The sequence below is a fragment of the Gymnogyps californianus genome, chromosome 5 (assembly GCF_018139145.2).
Source record: "Gymnogyps californianus isolate 813 chromosome 5, ASM1813914v2, whole genome shotgun sequence".
NCBI lineage: Eukaryota > Metazoa > Chordata > Aves > Accipitriformes > Cathartidae > Gymnogyps > Gymnogyps californianus.
Window position 1 is genome coordinate 67,231,742 of NC_059475.1, and position 13,440 is coordinate 67,245,181.

General features: G+C 43.7%; 1 protein-coding gene and 1 non-coding gene across 3 annotated transcripts; one reads left to right on the forward strand and one right to left on the reverse strand.

Moving 5' to 3' along the window:
- Positions 1-202: 202 nt before the first annotated feature.
- TBPL2 (TATA-box binding protein like 2) lies at positions 203-12,183 on the forward strand. 2 transcript variants are annotated; one of them, XM_050897753.1, is made up of 7 exons: positions 203-258; positions 3,359-3,765; positions 4,798-4,885; positions 5,565-5,656; positions 6,538-6,705; positions 8,310-8,404; positions 11,014-12,183. In XM_050897753.1, exons 1-7 carry the CDS (start codon positions 208-210, stop codon positions 11,091-11,093), a joined length of 981 nt encoding a protein of 326 aa, XP_050753710.1. In that variant the 5' UTR covers positions 203-207; the 3' UTR covers positions 11,094-12,183. The 2 variants fall into 2 exon arrangements, with proteins under 2 accessions (XP_050753710.1, XP_050753711.1); XM_050897754.1 differs by having other exon boundaries at positions 8,346-8,404.
- Positions 296-367, reverse strand: TRNAG-UCC (transfer RNA glycine (anticodon UCC)). Its single transcript has one exon. It is a non-coding gene; the product is annotated as a tRNA-Gly (tRNA).
- Positions 12,184-13,440: the final 1,257 nt, after the last annotated feature.

A 13,440-nucleotide genomic window follows, 5' to 3' on the forward strand; every position in this document is an offset into this window, starting at 1 on the left:
ACAAACCCTTGCAGACAGCCCTGCCAAGGGCAGGCGAAAGGCTCACACGGCCGTTTGATGGGGGGAAAAATCATCAGCTGGGAGGGATCAGCTGCGTTGGGCTCCGCTCCCTGACGAGCAGCATCTGCCCCCGGTGCCGCCCCTAGGGGTTAAAGCCGGGCCCGGGGGCGGTGTAGAAGGGGGGGGCCCGGGTGGGCGGCTGCGCCCATGGACGGCGCGTCGCCGCTGGAGCGGTACCTGGAGCATTGCGGCGGGCAGGTAAGTGGAAGAAAAAAGAAAAAAAAAAAAAGGAAGTTGCGTTGGCCGGGAATCGAACCCGGGTCAACTGCTTGGAAGGCAGCTATGCTCACCACTATACCACCAACGCCGCACTGAATAGACTTTCCCATCCGCGCCCCAACTCCGGCGCCGCCATCGCCGCCCTCCTGCCCGGGCCGGGCTGGGCTGCCCGGGCCGGGCTGGGCTGCCCGGGCCGGGCTGGGCTGCCCGGGGGGCTCTGCCGCCCTGCGGGGCTCCTCTCTGCCCCGGGCGGGTCTGGCCGCGATCTCCAGTTCAGCCTTGCATAGGGGAGTAGCGAGCTATGATGGCCCAGAGCTGCTGGGAGCGTGGAGGAGGCCTGGAGGGGTTCTCTGCTGGGGGAGGTCCTCCTCATCTGCTGCAAGAGGAAAGCTGCTGCGTTTAAACTCTTGCTGGGGAGTGCTGTTTGTGAGGACCAGCCTGGGTACTGGGGTGTGTTGGCACTCACGGGGCAGGAGGCTCATATCTCTTTGTCATGGTTGGTAAATGTTTGCAAAAACTTCTTTTTTTGGTATTTGGAATAGCCCTCCTGGTCTCAGGTGGTTGCAGAGACAACAGGGTGAGGGACTAGGAGGGGGCTGGACTCCACAGCTGAGCATCATCTTCACTCAGGGAACACAACTTCTTTATGTGCATCCTGTTGTAAACTACTTCTCAGCTCAGAAAATGGGTTTAGCACAGGCTGCTTAAAATGCAGAGACCTCCTAGTGGCAGTCAGTAAAGCCCTCTGAATATGGCCCTATAAAGTATGTAAGGTGGTGAGGTATAACCAGGGTTTTACACATGTTACTGAGCTTTTTGTATTTCAGATGTGCTGGGATACTTGATAATAGCAGATGTGTGAGATATCACTGCAGAAAGAAAAAAAAAATCCAAGCCTGTTGCTTAAAGCAGCTGGACTTGATTTACGTGTACCTGGGTTGTAAGGATTCCTGCAGTGGAAGTGAAAATGGCTGTTTCCCCTCAAGCTGCCCCAAACTTAGTGATCTCAGACAGGATCTATGTGCGAAATCTCCTTCCTGGAGCTGCTGGGAGATGTCCAAAGCTATGCAGTTGATGGGGCCTTCAGTGAAGTTAATTAACCTAGAGTCTATAGCAATAACCCTTGGCAGCCAGCCTGATATAAACATGGTCTTGTGCCCCCTTTCGCAGCCTCTGAGCATCTGTCTAACAAGAAGGCAATCTTCCCCGGCGCTTAACCCTGTAAGGGCTTTTCCCCAGACTACTTATAGGGAAACCTAATGAGAAAGGAAGATTTGCTTTCTGTTTCTACCTACTCTATGCAGTTTACTTTCTGTTACTTTTTTTTTTTGCTTGTTTTACAGTTGTTTAATACTTCCAGCCTCATATATCACTCACTTCTCCATCAGCTTCCTTTAAACTATGCCACAAACTGTGGGGGTTTTTTTTGACTGTTACATTTATCGCATCCTCTGATGCCCCTAAGTATGACGTGTGAGTAGTCCTACAGGCTTGCAGTGATGAGGCTTTTTTTGTACTATCTTCTCTAAAACTTTCCTAGCTCCTGTACAGCTAAGCCTTAGTCCACTGGAGGTCTTGCAGAGACTGTGCCTTCCTTCCCCTGTTGCTAACTTGAAAAATATCTATCTAAAACAGATGTATTTTAGTTATTCCATAGTATATTGTTATTTGTAACTGTTGATACATTTGTATCTGACCTCTTAATTCTCAGGTAGTGCTCTTGGATCCTGTTTTCCAAAGAGCCGAGGGGTTAAGGAGTACCTAGTCTCATTCAGTAGCACTCTGCCCCAACTGATCTCATATGGGGCTCTGCATCCAGAAGTCAGTTTTAGAAACAGTTTTGAACCTAGGTGTTCATGATGCTTTCAGAGCTAGACCTGATCACATCTGTATTCAAGCTAGTAAGGGTTCTCTGGGAGGGTTTGTCACTTAGTAAGAGTTTTCCAAGTGTCTACAGGCAAATATACCGCAAAGTAGGAGCAGGGATCTCCCCGCGTGCACGGTTGCATTGCTAAGTGAGCTGAGTAGCACAGAACGTAGAGCAGCGCTAGCTCAGGGCTGAAAAGTATTAATCTGGAAACCCTGCTGCCACTGGAGCTCAGGCAGCTGCTGCCAACTCAAGGGCCTCAGTCTTGTGCACTCTTCCCTGTTCTGATTTGTGCTTGGGCTTTTCAAGTCCTTTTGGCTCTCGAGCCCAAAAATGCCTAAATGAACACGAAACCTCTTGTATGGATCATCTAGTCCAAGCTGTCACCTGCTGTGGGTATTGGCAGAAACTGCCTTCTTAGAAGAAGCTTTCCACTAACTAGAGGCTTATGCCCTAATGGAGAAGGGAATAAATCCTTTCCTAAACTCTTGTCTCCTTGATACTGTGATGCCTTTTAAATAGTTTTTAATAATAAATAGCTGATAAAGAAGGACACTAGTATGCAAGAACTTGCTTGCAGATATGTTGCATGCTTGATCCGGGAAAGGATGCTGGTTTTGCTGACTGTGTCTCACTTAAATTAGTCTGGTGACCTCCAGCAGCTGAAAGAATAAACGGCTCGTGATTTCTGTGAGCTGCTGCCCTCTGTTGCACAAATCCAACACAACACTGACGCTGTCGCCTGGTAGCAGGGAGAGGAAATAGTAATATACTGAATGGGAGTTAAAGCCAGCCAGAAAATGCCAGCTGTCTTCCTTGGAAAAAACTCATGAGCAATTATGTTGGTTATGTGCATTAACTGAGGCATGACAACAGCTGTGAAGGGTAAAATGCCAACATTGTACCTCCAGTCGCTGCTGAAGGTACATAGTATTTCTCAATTTGTGGTATTACGGGAGTATTCTAGACTACCTTTCCAGTGCGGTGGGAAAATGCAGATCTCCACTATAGAAGTTATCTGGATTTTTATATGCTGATAGACAAGCAAACAACATGCTTTTGAATCTTAAGAGTATTCTTTGCTATAATATGTGTGTGGGGAAAAATTATTTCAACTTCTTCATAGAATAGAAGATTAATCTTAATTTAGTCTCCCAGTTAAAGTAAATGTTTTAATACAAGATGCTTAATGACACTTTTTCTTAACTCAAGGATGACCCCTCAGCTAGCCCTCAGCTGTTTACTCCCATGAGTCCTTATGATGTAGACCTTCCAATTCAAACAACCGAAGATGTGCTGTTCGGTTCTCAATTTAATCAGCCCAAAGAGCTTCCTACAGACTTCTCCTCTGTGGATCTCAGCTTCCTTCCAGATATTACGCAAGATAACAAAGAACAAAATCTATCTGAAGATGGTCATGAAATGCAAAAAGAGCTTGATGGGTCAATATCAAGAAATGAGGACAGCAGCAGCTTCATGGATGAAAGCAGTTTGTCCTATCCAGATGCAACTCAACCATCTCCTGAAGCATCTGGTGTGTGTCCTCCTCTGACACCGATGACTCCTATGACCCCAGTGACACCTGCATCAGAGAGCTCTGGCATAGTTCCTCAGCTACAGTAAGTTTATGCATGTATTATATGTAGCATATACAACAGTCATAGTTTCGCTTAAACTGCAAAGTCCTGCTCTGACTTCTCATTTAGAGAATGTAGCAAGTGCGGTTTGATCTTAAATAAGCACACCCAAAAAACTAGGGAGGGAGGGAGGCAGTTATTCCTCTTTGAGGAGATCTGGAGCAGATGAACTGACAATATTGGAAGGCAACTGGATACTGTGCTGATCAGTGCAACACAAAAATGGAAATGGCACAGAACAATACACAGCCTAGCAAAACAAGGGAGAGTGGACTTGGTAAGCGTGCTGGGTGAGTATCTGAAATGCCTCTGGCTTGTCGAGGGGGAAAAGTCTTTTCTGGGAGACAGGAGATGAAGTCTCTCAAAGGAACTGTTTGGTAGAAATTATTTATATATAGTATGTACTGCTAGTTACTTCAGTCTGCAGGACAAAAAGACAAAAATACTTGAAAGGAGGATTTCTTCCAGCAAGGAGAATGTTAAGGATGACAGCAGACTCCAGGGGTTTAAAGATGTCAGTCTGCTTTTCTGAGAGCAGAAACAGTCTGAACTGAGCAAGGGAAAGGGGCATGAAAAGAAGCGTGAGAAATTCTGGCCTCGTTAAAAGATCTGGTCCTGTCTAGGCTAGAGCAACTATGGAGTAGTTTATACCTGTAGAGAATAACATACCCTTACCTACCTTAAGAGTGCTGTAGTAACTCTGTAAACACTCAGTAATGGTTCAATTCAAAGCTGTAAAAGACTTCAGTGATGTGGTTATTGGAAGACACACAAACTTAGTATTCGGGGACTAATAATTTTGTACCTTGTTAGATCTCAGAAACTGTAATTTTGGTATTGAATTACTTAAGTTTTGCCAAAAGTAGCTTAATGCTAGAGTGGGAAAGAGGTAGGCAGGAAATTAGTTGATGGCAATTATTAACTGGAGTGTGACTTCACATTAAGCTAATAATGTTGGGGGTTGGCTCTGCAGTGGCTTGCTGTTGCAATAAGAAAATTCCTCTCATTCCTCAGGAATATAGTGTCGACTGTAAACTTGGCTTGTAAACTAGATCTGAAGAACATAGCTCTGCATGCCAGAAATGCAGAGTATAACCCAAAGGTAAATATTAAGGACTCAAAGCTTTACCCTCACTTCCCTTTCTCAGTGCTGATGGATTCTAATATACAAATTCACCATGAGCTTTGTACTTTTTCTAATAGCACTGTCTTGATCCACAGGGGAAAGTCAAAAATCTGTGACTTGGGCCTGTTAAATTAAAAGAAATACAGGGGACCACAAGGAGATTTTTTTCTTTGAATAAAGCCCCAGCAATGAGATGTTAGTAAGTTATTTAAGAAAGGAGATGAACTCTCCCACCTGTGGCCCGCTACCTCCAGCTGAAATGGCTCAAGCAGCCCTCACTGGGGGGGGAAAGATCTGCCCTGAAACTCTTGGCTGAAGGAAAGAGAATTACTGGAGTCAAACTGGTATTACATGATATTTCTAGCAAATGGGCCTAGACTGTAGAATCTCACTGGGAATAATGGGCTTTCTATGAGTGACTCCAGACGGCTCAACAAAATGTAAGGGACAAGGCACTGGTCCTGTCACTGTAGTCTTAAGGCCCCTGGTCCTAGAGGGGTGGAAAATAACTTCAGGGTGGTAAATAAACACTTTTACAAAGTAAATGCGTGCTGTGTTGAGCTTTGAAAGTGACAATTCTTGAAAGAATGAACACAAATCCAGTACCAGCTAAATCTCTCAGCTGGACTGTGAGGTCTTCCTTTTGAATTTGTAGAGGTTTGCTGCTGTGATCATGAGAATCAGGGAACCACGAACAACAGCCCTCATCTTCAGTTCAGGAAAAATGGTCTGCACAGGAGCAAAAAGGTAGTTTTTTGTTTCTTCCTTCCCTCTAGAGGTCTGGGTCTTGCCGCTATGCCTATATTCTGATGAAAAATGTCAGAAAACCTTTTTAAAATTATCTAGCAAAGGGCTGTCATAATTGCAAGAAGAAAATGAAGCACTAGTATGGAAAAATGTCTAGCTTTCTTCATGATGGCAGTTCAGTAATTACTGAACTGCGTGCTTCTGTCCCTGAATATAGATTGAGCTGAGCAGACATTAGCAGAAAAGCTGCTAAAATGCCCAGGAATTGTTAAGGGGTTATTTGCATTTCTCACTGACTTTAAAGTGAGTTAGGACATAACTTGTGTCTGTCAAGTCTCTCTTCAGTGTCTGTGTTCACTAGTCAACACATCTGCCTCTAGAGAAAATGGGAATTGGAGAAAAGCAAAGCTTATTTCTGTACTCTGAAGCTCTCTTCCTGAAGTTCAGCGGCTGCCTTGGGTTTTATGTCCCTAAACTGTCAATGAGATAATGCATTAACTTACAGCTTAGGAGACTTCTCCAACCCCTGCCACCACCCCAGCTAGCTAGATGATTGTACTGGTGTCTGCAGTCTACCTCTTGGATCAGCTCTGAGAAGCTGTTGTAAGGAACTGAGAAAGAAACCTCTGAAGAGGGGAACTCCTGGGTGATGCAACATGCTCCAGTGTGTTCAAATAGACCACAGGAAAGTGAATGACAAGGTGCCTTACTCCTTTTAGCTCACTGAAGTGGTTCTGGGGGTAGAGGCTTGCTATTTTGAGCAGTAGCGTATCTTTTTCTGGAGCACAGATTAGCATGGTGGTGGCTTTAAACCGACTTCCATGTTGAGAGCAGAAGAAAGCACTAATCGAAGCTGCTTTCCCCTTCTGCTCCTCCTTCAGTGAAGAGCAATCACGGCTCGCAGCCAGGAAGTACGCACGCGTGGTGCAGAAGCTTGGGTTCCCTGCCAAGTTCCTGGACTTCAAGATACAGAATATGGTTGGGAGCTGTGACGTGAGGTTCCCCATCCGGCTGGAAGGCTTGGTTCTCACTCACCAGCAGTTCACCAGGTATGTGGAAGTCCAAGTTACAACCCCATGCAACTTGCAGCAGCGTCTCTGTAAGCTGCAAACAGACTCAAATTCTAAGGCTGTACAAGCATAGCAAAAGAGTAATAATTAACCAGATACTGAACGTCAAGCATATCTCTTGCTCACCAAAAGACACGCTCAATGGTTCAGCAAGCATGAAGTGGCTGTAGATGCCATGTGTTACAATAAAGGTAGTAAGGTTTATCTTCTGCGATAACTCCTGTTCTGAGTGGGGCACAGGCCAAAATGACCCTCTGCTTAATTGCCACGATGACGTACAGCAGCTAGCAGTAAAGCTTCCAGTGCTTGAAACTGTGACTGACACAATTCAACAGTGAAGGGCTCTTCTACATTGCTCTCCTGTGGTGTTCACTGCTTTCTCCTTGGAGGGACACCATAAACACCAGCTTTAGAAACCTTGCAACTGAGAGCATACTACACAAGTGTTCAGTCACTTCTGGGGTGAATTGGATGCCCGTTAGGTCTGGTTAAGATGAGGGGCTGAAGAACTGCAAGAAGCTCCTGGGTTCTTTGCTCAGTTGGTTAATGAAGATATTCTCTTTTACAAAAGCTTTCTTTGACTGTGAATATTGTTGACACAATCTTTGGTGTTGCTGCATATCAGCAATGTGCACCAGAGATTTTCATTAATCTGAGCAGTGTTGATGAGCACAGTTTTACTGGTCTCCTGTCATTGCCAAGTGCAATATCAAACCTTAGTGGGTATTTTTCTTCACTGCAGACCGTGTCAATAGGAAAGTAACCAGTCTTGATTAAACACTTCAGGTGTAATTGAAGCAGCTCTTAAGCTACTTGAACCTGGTCTATGTCCTTGCTCCATTGTGAACCTTTAATACTAAGCGGGCCTCTTAACTCCCGTCAAACCAGATGCCTATCTGCAAGGATAAGGTTTCTAACCTTCAGGCATGAAGCCAGACTGCAGCTGCAAAATACAGAACAGAAAATATAGTGTGTTTCTGGGATATCGCTTTGGTTCTTTCTGTCTGGATGTCTATTAGCCATCAATTTAAAGTAAACCTGTAGTTGAGTGATGGGCATGCTGTGCCTTCAAGATGGGTCTGTTCAGAGCTAGTTATTGCCATCACTGAGGAAAGGATGAAGATTTTGGCACTGACAAAATCAAAGTTCAGTTCTGTCTTTTATTAGCACTGCATTTAATATTTTGCATTTCATTTGGGGACTAAAAATATATTAAAGATTCACTTGGCTGTCATCTTGTCTTAGTTGCACAAGATGCTTCCTGATAAGGGCTCTTTGGAGACTAAGAAGGATTTGAGTACTGTTTGAAGATTACAATAATGGTTTCAATGCTATGGAAAATCGCATTCAGAAGTGGCTCAGAAGTCCTTAGTAGTAAGCATGAAGAACTCCTACCAGCTCCAGCTGGGATTACCAGGCTTCTCTTGAAGACGTCTAAAACCTGACCTGCCTTTCTCTGGGTAGCTAGCTAAAGTCTGTGGGCTTAATTACTCTATTGTTAGTATAATTAAAGAGCACTTTATGCATACAACACTGAAATACTATTTCCGTTTTACTAATCTTACCTGCTTGCTTTGACACAGCTATGAACCTGAACTATTTCCTGGCCTTATTTATAGGATGGTCAAACCAAGGATAGTGCTGCTTATCTTTGTGTCTGGAAAAGTTGTACTGACTGGTAAGTGGTCTCCCTCTGTATATCTGTAATCAAGTGCTATCACATCTTCTGAGAAAGCATTTAAATTGAACATTAGCTAAACTAATATCTTGCCATGGTAAAGCCACTCAGCTCTTTTTTAATGCCTACTGCTGCTTATCTGTGTCTTCTGCAGATAACAATATCAGTATTGTTGCACTAGAATCTCATATTGCTTCATATAGCATCTCAGATTTCCATGTCGTTAAACTTGAGTGCTTTATTCAAAGCATAATGCTGTGTGTCAACGTACAGAATCCCAACAGGCTGCTGACTTGCTAGTAACTACTCAGTCACTTAAATACGAGTATCACAATGAGCAATTTAAAATTGCTTGGACAGGAAGCAAGTTTCTTAAAACACTTCACTGACTACATTTAGTAGGGATTGTTAGAGGAAAGGGTGGAGACGTAAGAACTTGTTCCAGACTGGCAAAACACTCATGAGGCAAAAGCTTTGCTGAGTAAGTGTGCTCAGCGTATATCTGTACCTCAGATCCCATGTCAAAAAAGTTGAATTCCTGAGTGCATGTTCCTAAGACATTCTTTTGTAAAGCTCGTGAAAATACTTTTATTCAGATGTACTGAAAGGTAAATGGTACTTGTTCCTCTGGGAACTGAACGCTCTATGTATATTCACAACACAGCTTTGAGGTATGTGAAAGACAAAAGAGAAGTGCCTGCCTTAGCCAGAGATTCTTGCAATGATAAATCATGAATGAGCTCAGCTAACTGAAGAATAATGGAGCACTCAGTACAAACCTTAAATGCTTCCCCCTCCAATGTCCCCCAACATCCTCTCAGGTCCAGTAAAATCGTACCGGCCAGTTCCATCGCACTGATACTCGCATTTTTGGGTACACTAATTGCAACACCCTTGAGTGTGCAGCAGGCCCAGAAGGACCAAGTCCTCGTCTGTGAACGCTGGGCCCAACTGTGATGACAAAACTGAATCTGAGCTGTGAGGCTTTTTCCTAATCAAGAAAGTAACTTGAAAGTAACTTTACTTTTGAAAGTAAAAGTTGTAGTAACACAGATGAATTAGTCATGTTCAAGTGTGTTCTGAGGGAAACATTTACACATTCATCCTGAGTGGCACTTAATACAACTGCTAGTTCATTTAAACACAGTTTCCTTGTAGGTCATGTTTGTTGTACTAGTGTGACAGAGTAGTGTCACTGGCAAGGGATGTTCCTGCCTACTGCAATACAGCTAGTGTACAAGACTTGGTATTAAAGATTTGCTTGCAGTAACCTGGAAAAGGCTAGCTTTGAAATCACAGGTGCCCTAAGAAAGCTTAAAAATAAAAAAGCTTCTCAGAACTGGAGGAGGGGAGTTCTCAAACTGTGGATCAACTTCCAGTATTGGAATAAATGCCCTTCATTTCTTGTTTCTATCTTTCCACTTACCTTATCAACAGGCAGAGCTGTTACTGTTAAGCAGATAACACCATGGTTCTTCTCAGTTGCTTTTTTTTTCCAAAGCCAATGTTTTGCACCTGTCAAGAGTAGCCAACTGCTGGTTTTGTTCCACAGATTAAACAAAACTAGTCTAGTCTTAAAGCAAAGCAGGCTAGAAATTGTTGTTTGTGAGGTCCATCCAGAAGGACCTTGACAGGCTTGAGAGGTGGGCCTGTGCAAACCTCATGAAGTTCAACAAGGCCAAGTGCAAGGTCCTGCACATGGGTCGGGGCAAGCCCAAGCACAGATATAGGCTGGGCGATGAGTGGATTGAGAGCAGCCCTGAGGAGAAGGACTTGGGGGTGTTGGTTGATGAGAAGCTCAACATGATCCAGCAATGTGCGCTTGCAGCCCAGAAGGCCAACTGTATCCTGGGCCGCATCAAAAGCAGTGTGACCAACAGGTTGAGGGAGGGGATTCCCCCCACTCTAGTCTACTCTTGAGACCCCCCCTGCAGTACTGCGCTTAGCTCTGGGGGCCTTCAACAGAAGAAGGACATGGACCTGCTTGAGTGAGTCCAGAGGAGGGCCATGAAGATGATCAGAGGGCTGGAGCACCTCTCCTGTGAAGACAGGCTGAGAGAGTTGGGGTTGTTCAGCCTAGAGAAGAGAAGGCTCCGGGGAGACCTTAGAGCAGCCTTCCAGGACCTAAAGGGGGCCTACAGGAAAGCTGGAGAGGGACTTTTTAGAAGGGCCTGTAGTGACAGGACAAGGGGTAATGGCTTTCAACTGAAAGAGGGTAGATTTAGGTTAGATGTAAGGAAGAAGTTCTTCACTGTAAGGGTGGTGAGGCACTGGCACAGGTTGCCCAGAGAGGTTGTGGATGCCCCCTCCCTGGAAGTGTTCAAGGCCAGGTTGGATGGGGCTTTGAGCAACCTGGTCTAGTGGAAGGTGTCCCTGCCCATGGCAGGGGGGTTGGAACAAGATGATCTTTAAGGTCCCTTCCAACCCAAACCATTCTATGATTCTAGGTGGTAGAAGTATGATAGAAATTCTGCCTTAAACTAATAGTAAGGTGCTTTTAAACTCCTGTGTTTCTTCATGGTTTGTAATCTTATTAGGTTTGAGTTGCATTCAGTTATTCTCAGCACTTGGCTAATTCTTAACTTGTTTTTTCCTAAATGTCTTTCTAGGAGCAAAAGAGCGTTCTGAAATCTATGAGGCATTTGAGAACATCTACCCCATTCTAAAAGGTTTCAAGAAAGCATCATAACATGGCCCATAAAGCAACTAAGAATAATACATGGGTTTGTACTACTATGCATGGAACAGAAGCAAGGGTATTCCTGGACCCAATCGTACAGTTGTGGCTTATTAAGCCAATGATGTTATTCTGAATGCTGTAAGTGCTGATGCCTTTCTACAGTTTGTGAAATGGTTTTTTGCTTTCAGATTAGCTGTCTGTAACCCACTTGAGTTCTGACAACTTCTGTCAAGCTGAAAAACTTGCCAAATGAATGTACTTTTAATAGAATGCATATTAAGGTGGCACTTAAGTATTTTGTAATCGAAACCATGTGTCTCTTTTCCCCTGTTGAACAGGTGAATCAACACTGCGCTTCAAACTAGCTTTATCAAAACCCTCAGCTTTAAGTGTACTGAAACCTAGCTCCTGTGATGTTGTATTTTCATGTTTAAATTCAAAATATATTTTTGTCTACAATATAGCTTACAAAATCCAGCATGGCTTGAATTCAGTGTTTTGAAGACAGTGATTGCAGAGGACATCTGTTGAATCCCTCTGATCCTACTGGTTGGATAAACTCTTGTGTGTAATGGTGTTGGTACTCCTTTTACAGAGAAGACATTCAAGGCCTCTGACAGTGCTGGAACATACCTAGAAAGTCTGTGGGTGGATGGGTAACTAAGCAAATTATCTAATGTGTCATGACACAAATTAGATTTTAACAAAATGGTACCCACTTGTATTACTGAAGTCCCCTCAGATGATGGGAGTTTGTTGCTTGGCCCAGACAAAAACATGTTGATTAGGAACTGCCTTTAAAATCGACTTGAGGAAAACACAGAAAGTCTTGGATGCTCAAGACTTAATTATCTGGGTTATTTAACCAGAGTTCAGCCAATGGCACTACATCAAATTTGGTAATTTTGCAGCTAAAACAATGGGGTTCTTGTACTTTGTTTTATCTCCAAGTGAACTCAAGGCTTCCTTTGCAAAAGGTGTCATGCTCAGACTGGTGATGTGACTAGGAACAGCGTAAAGATTATCCCTTGACTGTTCCGGTACCTTCTATGATTCTCTGGAAGCAAGTTTTTTTTTTCCAGAATGTGACTTTGGTGCTGCTGGGGTTTGTCTTGTGTCCTCCCCTTGTTTCCTGCTGAAGATGGGACAGATCTGTCGGGAAAACTCCCTGAGCCACTAGAGGTTGCTGTTAGATGACTTAAGTGTAGTCCAGGCCAAAAGCTACCTCTGTCCTTCTTGATGGAAATACATAATATGGGCAATGGCTTAATACAGAACAGGGTGTCATAGTCTTGCTGGGCTTAGTTTTGCTGTCACAAGTTTATTTCTGAGTTGGTGAGCATGTGATTTCAACTTCTGTGTCTGTATTATGTCTCACAAGTGCTTTTATAACTGTCTCTTTGCTCCTCTGGGAAAAAAGTTTGAAAAACTTCATGCACTTCCTTATGATAAACTGGTCTTAACTGTTATCAGTTTCTTTGTCACAGTCAGACTGTGGATTTCCACACTCAAATCTATTCTAAACAGAGGCTTACTTTTCTGTTTGTTTTCTAACACTGCAGACTTTCCACAGCTATAGGCTGAATTTTTATTTGCACTCTAGCTGTAATAGCTGATAAGCTTGAGTTACAATAATCTTTTGCAAGTGAAAAACAACCTGCTTTTATTGGGATGCTGAAAAAAGTTTAAGATGAGCCCTCTTCAAGAAATTGCATTTTTAATTAAGAGCTTGCCACATAATTTCACCAGTAAAGATAATGCTCTTTAAAAGTATGGATAAAGTCTTAAAGAGAAGAAATGGGCTCTGTGCCTTTTCACTGAGCTACTGATTAAGTTAATGTTTGCTCTGGTAACTTGTCTTAAAACCAACTATCTTGGTTCTACCTACGTAGTGCTGTTCATGCTAGTGTTTTCTAGCACTAGAAAGGCGAAACAATATAGGCTGGGATTCTCTTTTTTTTAAACTGGGACATGTTCTGCATTTTGGTTTTTTGGGGGGGGAGGGGATATTGCTTTAAGCTATTCTGGCTTGTGCGGACTGTCTCTCTTCTAATTGCCTTGTGTTTCCCACTATAGTCTGATGCAGAGGACTGGCTCTCTACTTATACATACTAGTTGATTGTATCTACTTAACTCCTGATTCTGGCTCCAACTGTAAGGCTGGGGGGAGGAAACCTACTAGTCTGTCACTCTTAAGGATGTGTATCAATATTTGCCACTTATACAAATTGTTCTTGATGCTAGTGTAAATATAGGGACTGACTTTGGTATACATAGTCCATGCAGCAGTGTTATTGACTGCCTAGGGTGCAGACAGCCCCCTTGGGACTGCAATGAGGAGAACTGCAGTTGGAGC

Coding starts and splice junctions, on each gene's coding strand:
- TBPL2 (XM_050897753.1), top strand. CDS start 208: ATGGACGGCGCGTCGCCGCTGGAGCGGTACCTGGAGCATTGCGGCGGG. Junction 259..3,358: donor TGGAGCATTGCGGCGGGCAG/GTAAGTGGAAGA, acceptor TCTTAACTCAAG/GATGACCCCTCAGCTAGCCC. Junction 4,886..5,564: donor ATGCAGAGTATAACCCAAAG/GTAAATATTAAG, acceptor TTGAATTTGTAG/AGGTTTGCTGCTGTGATCAT.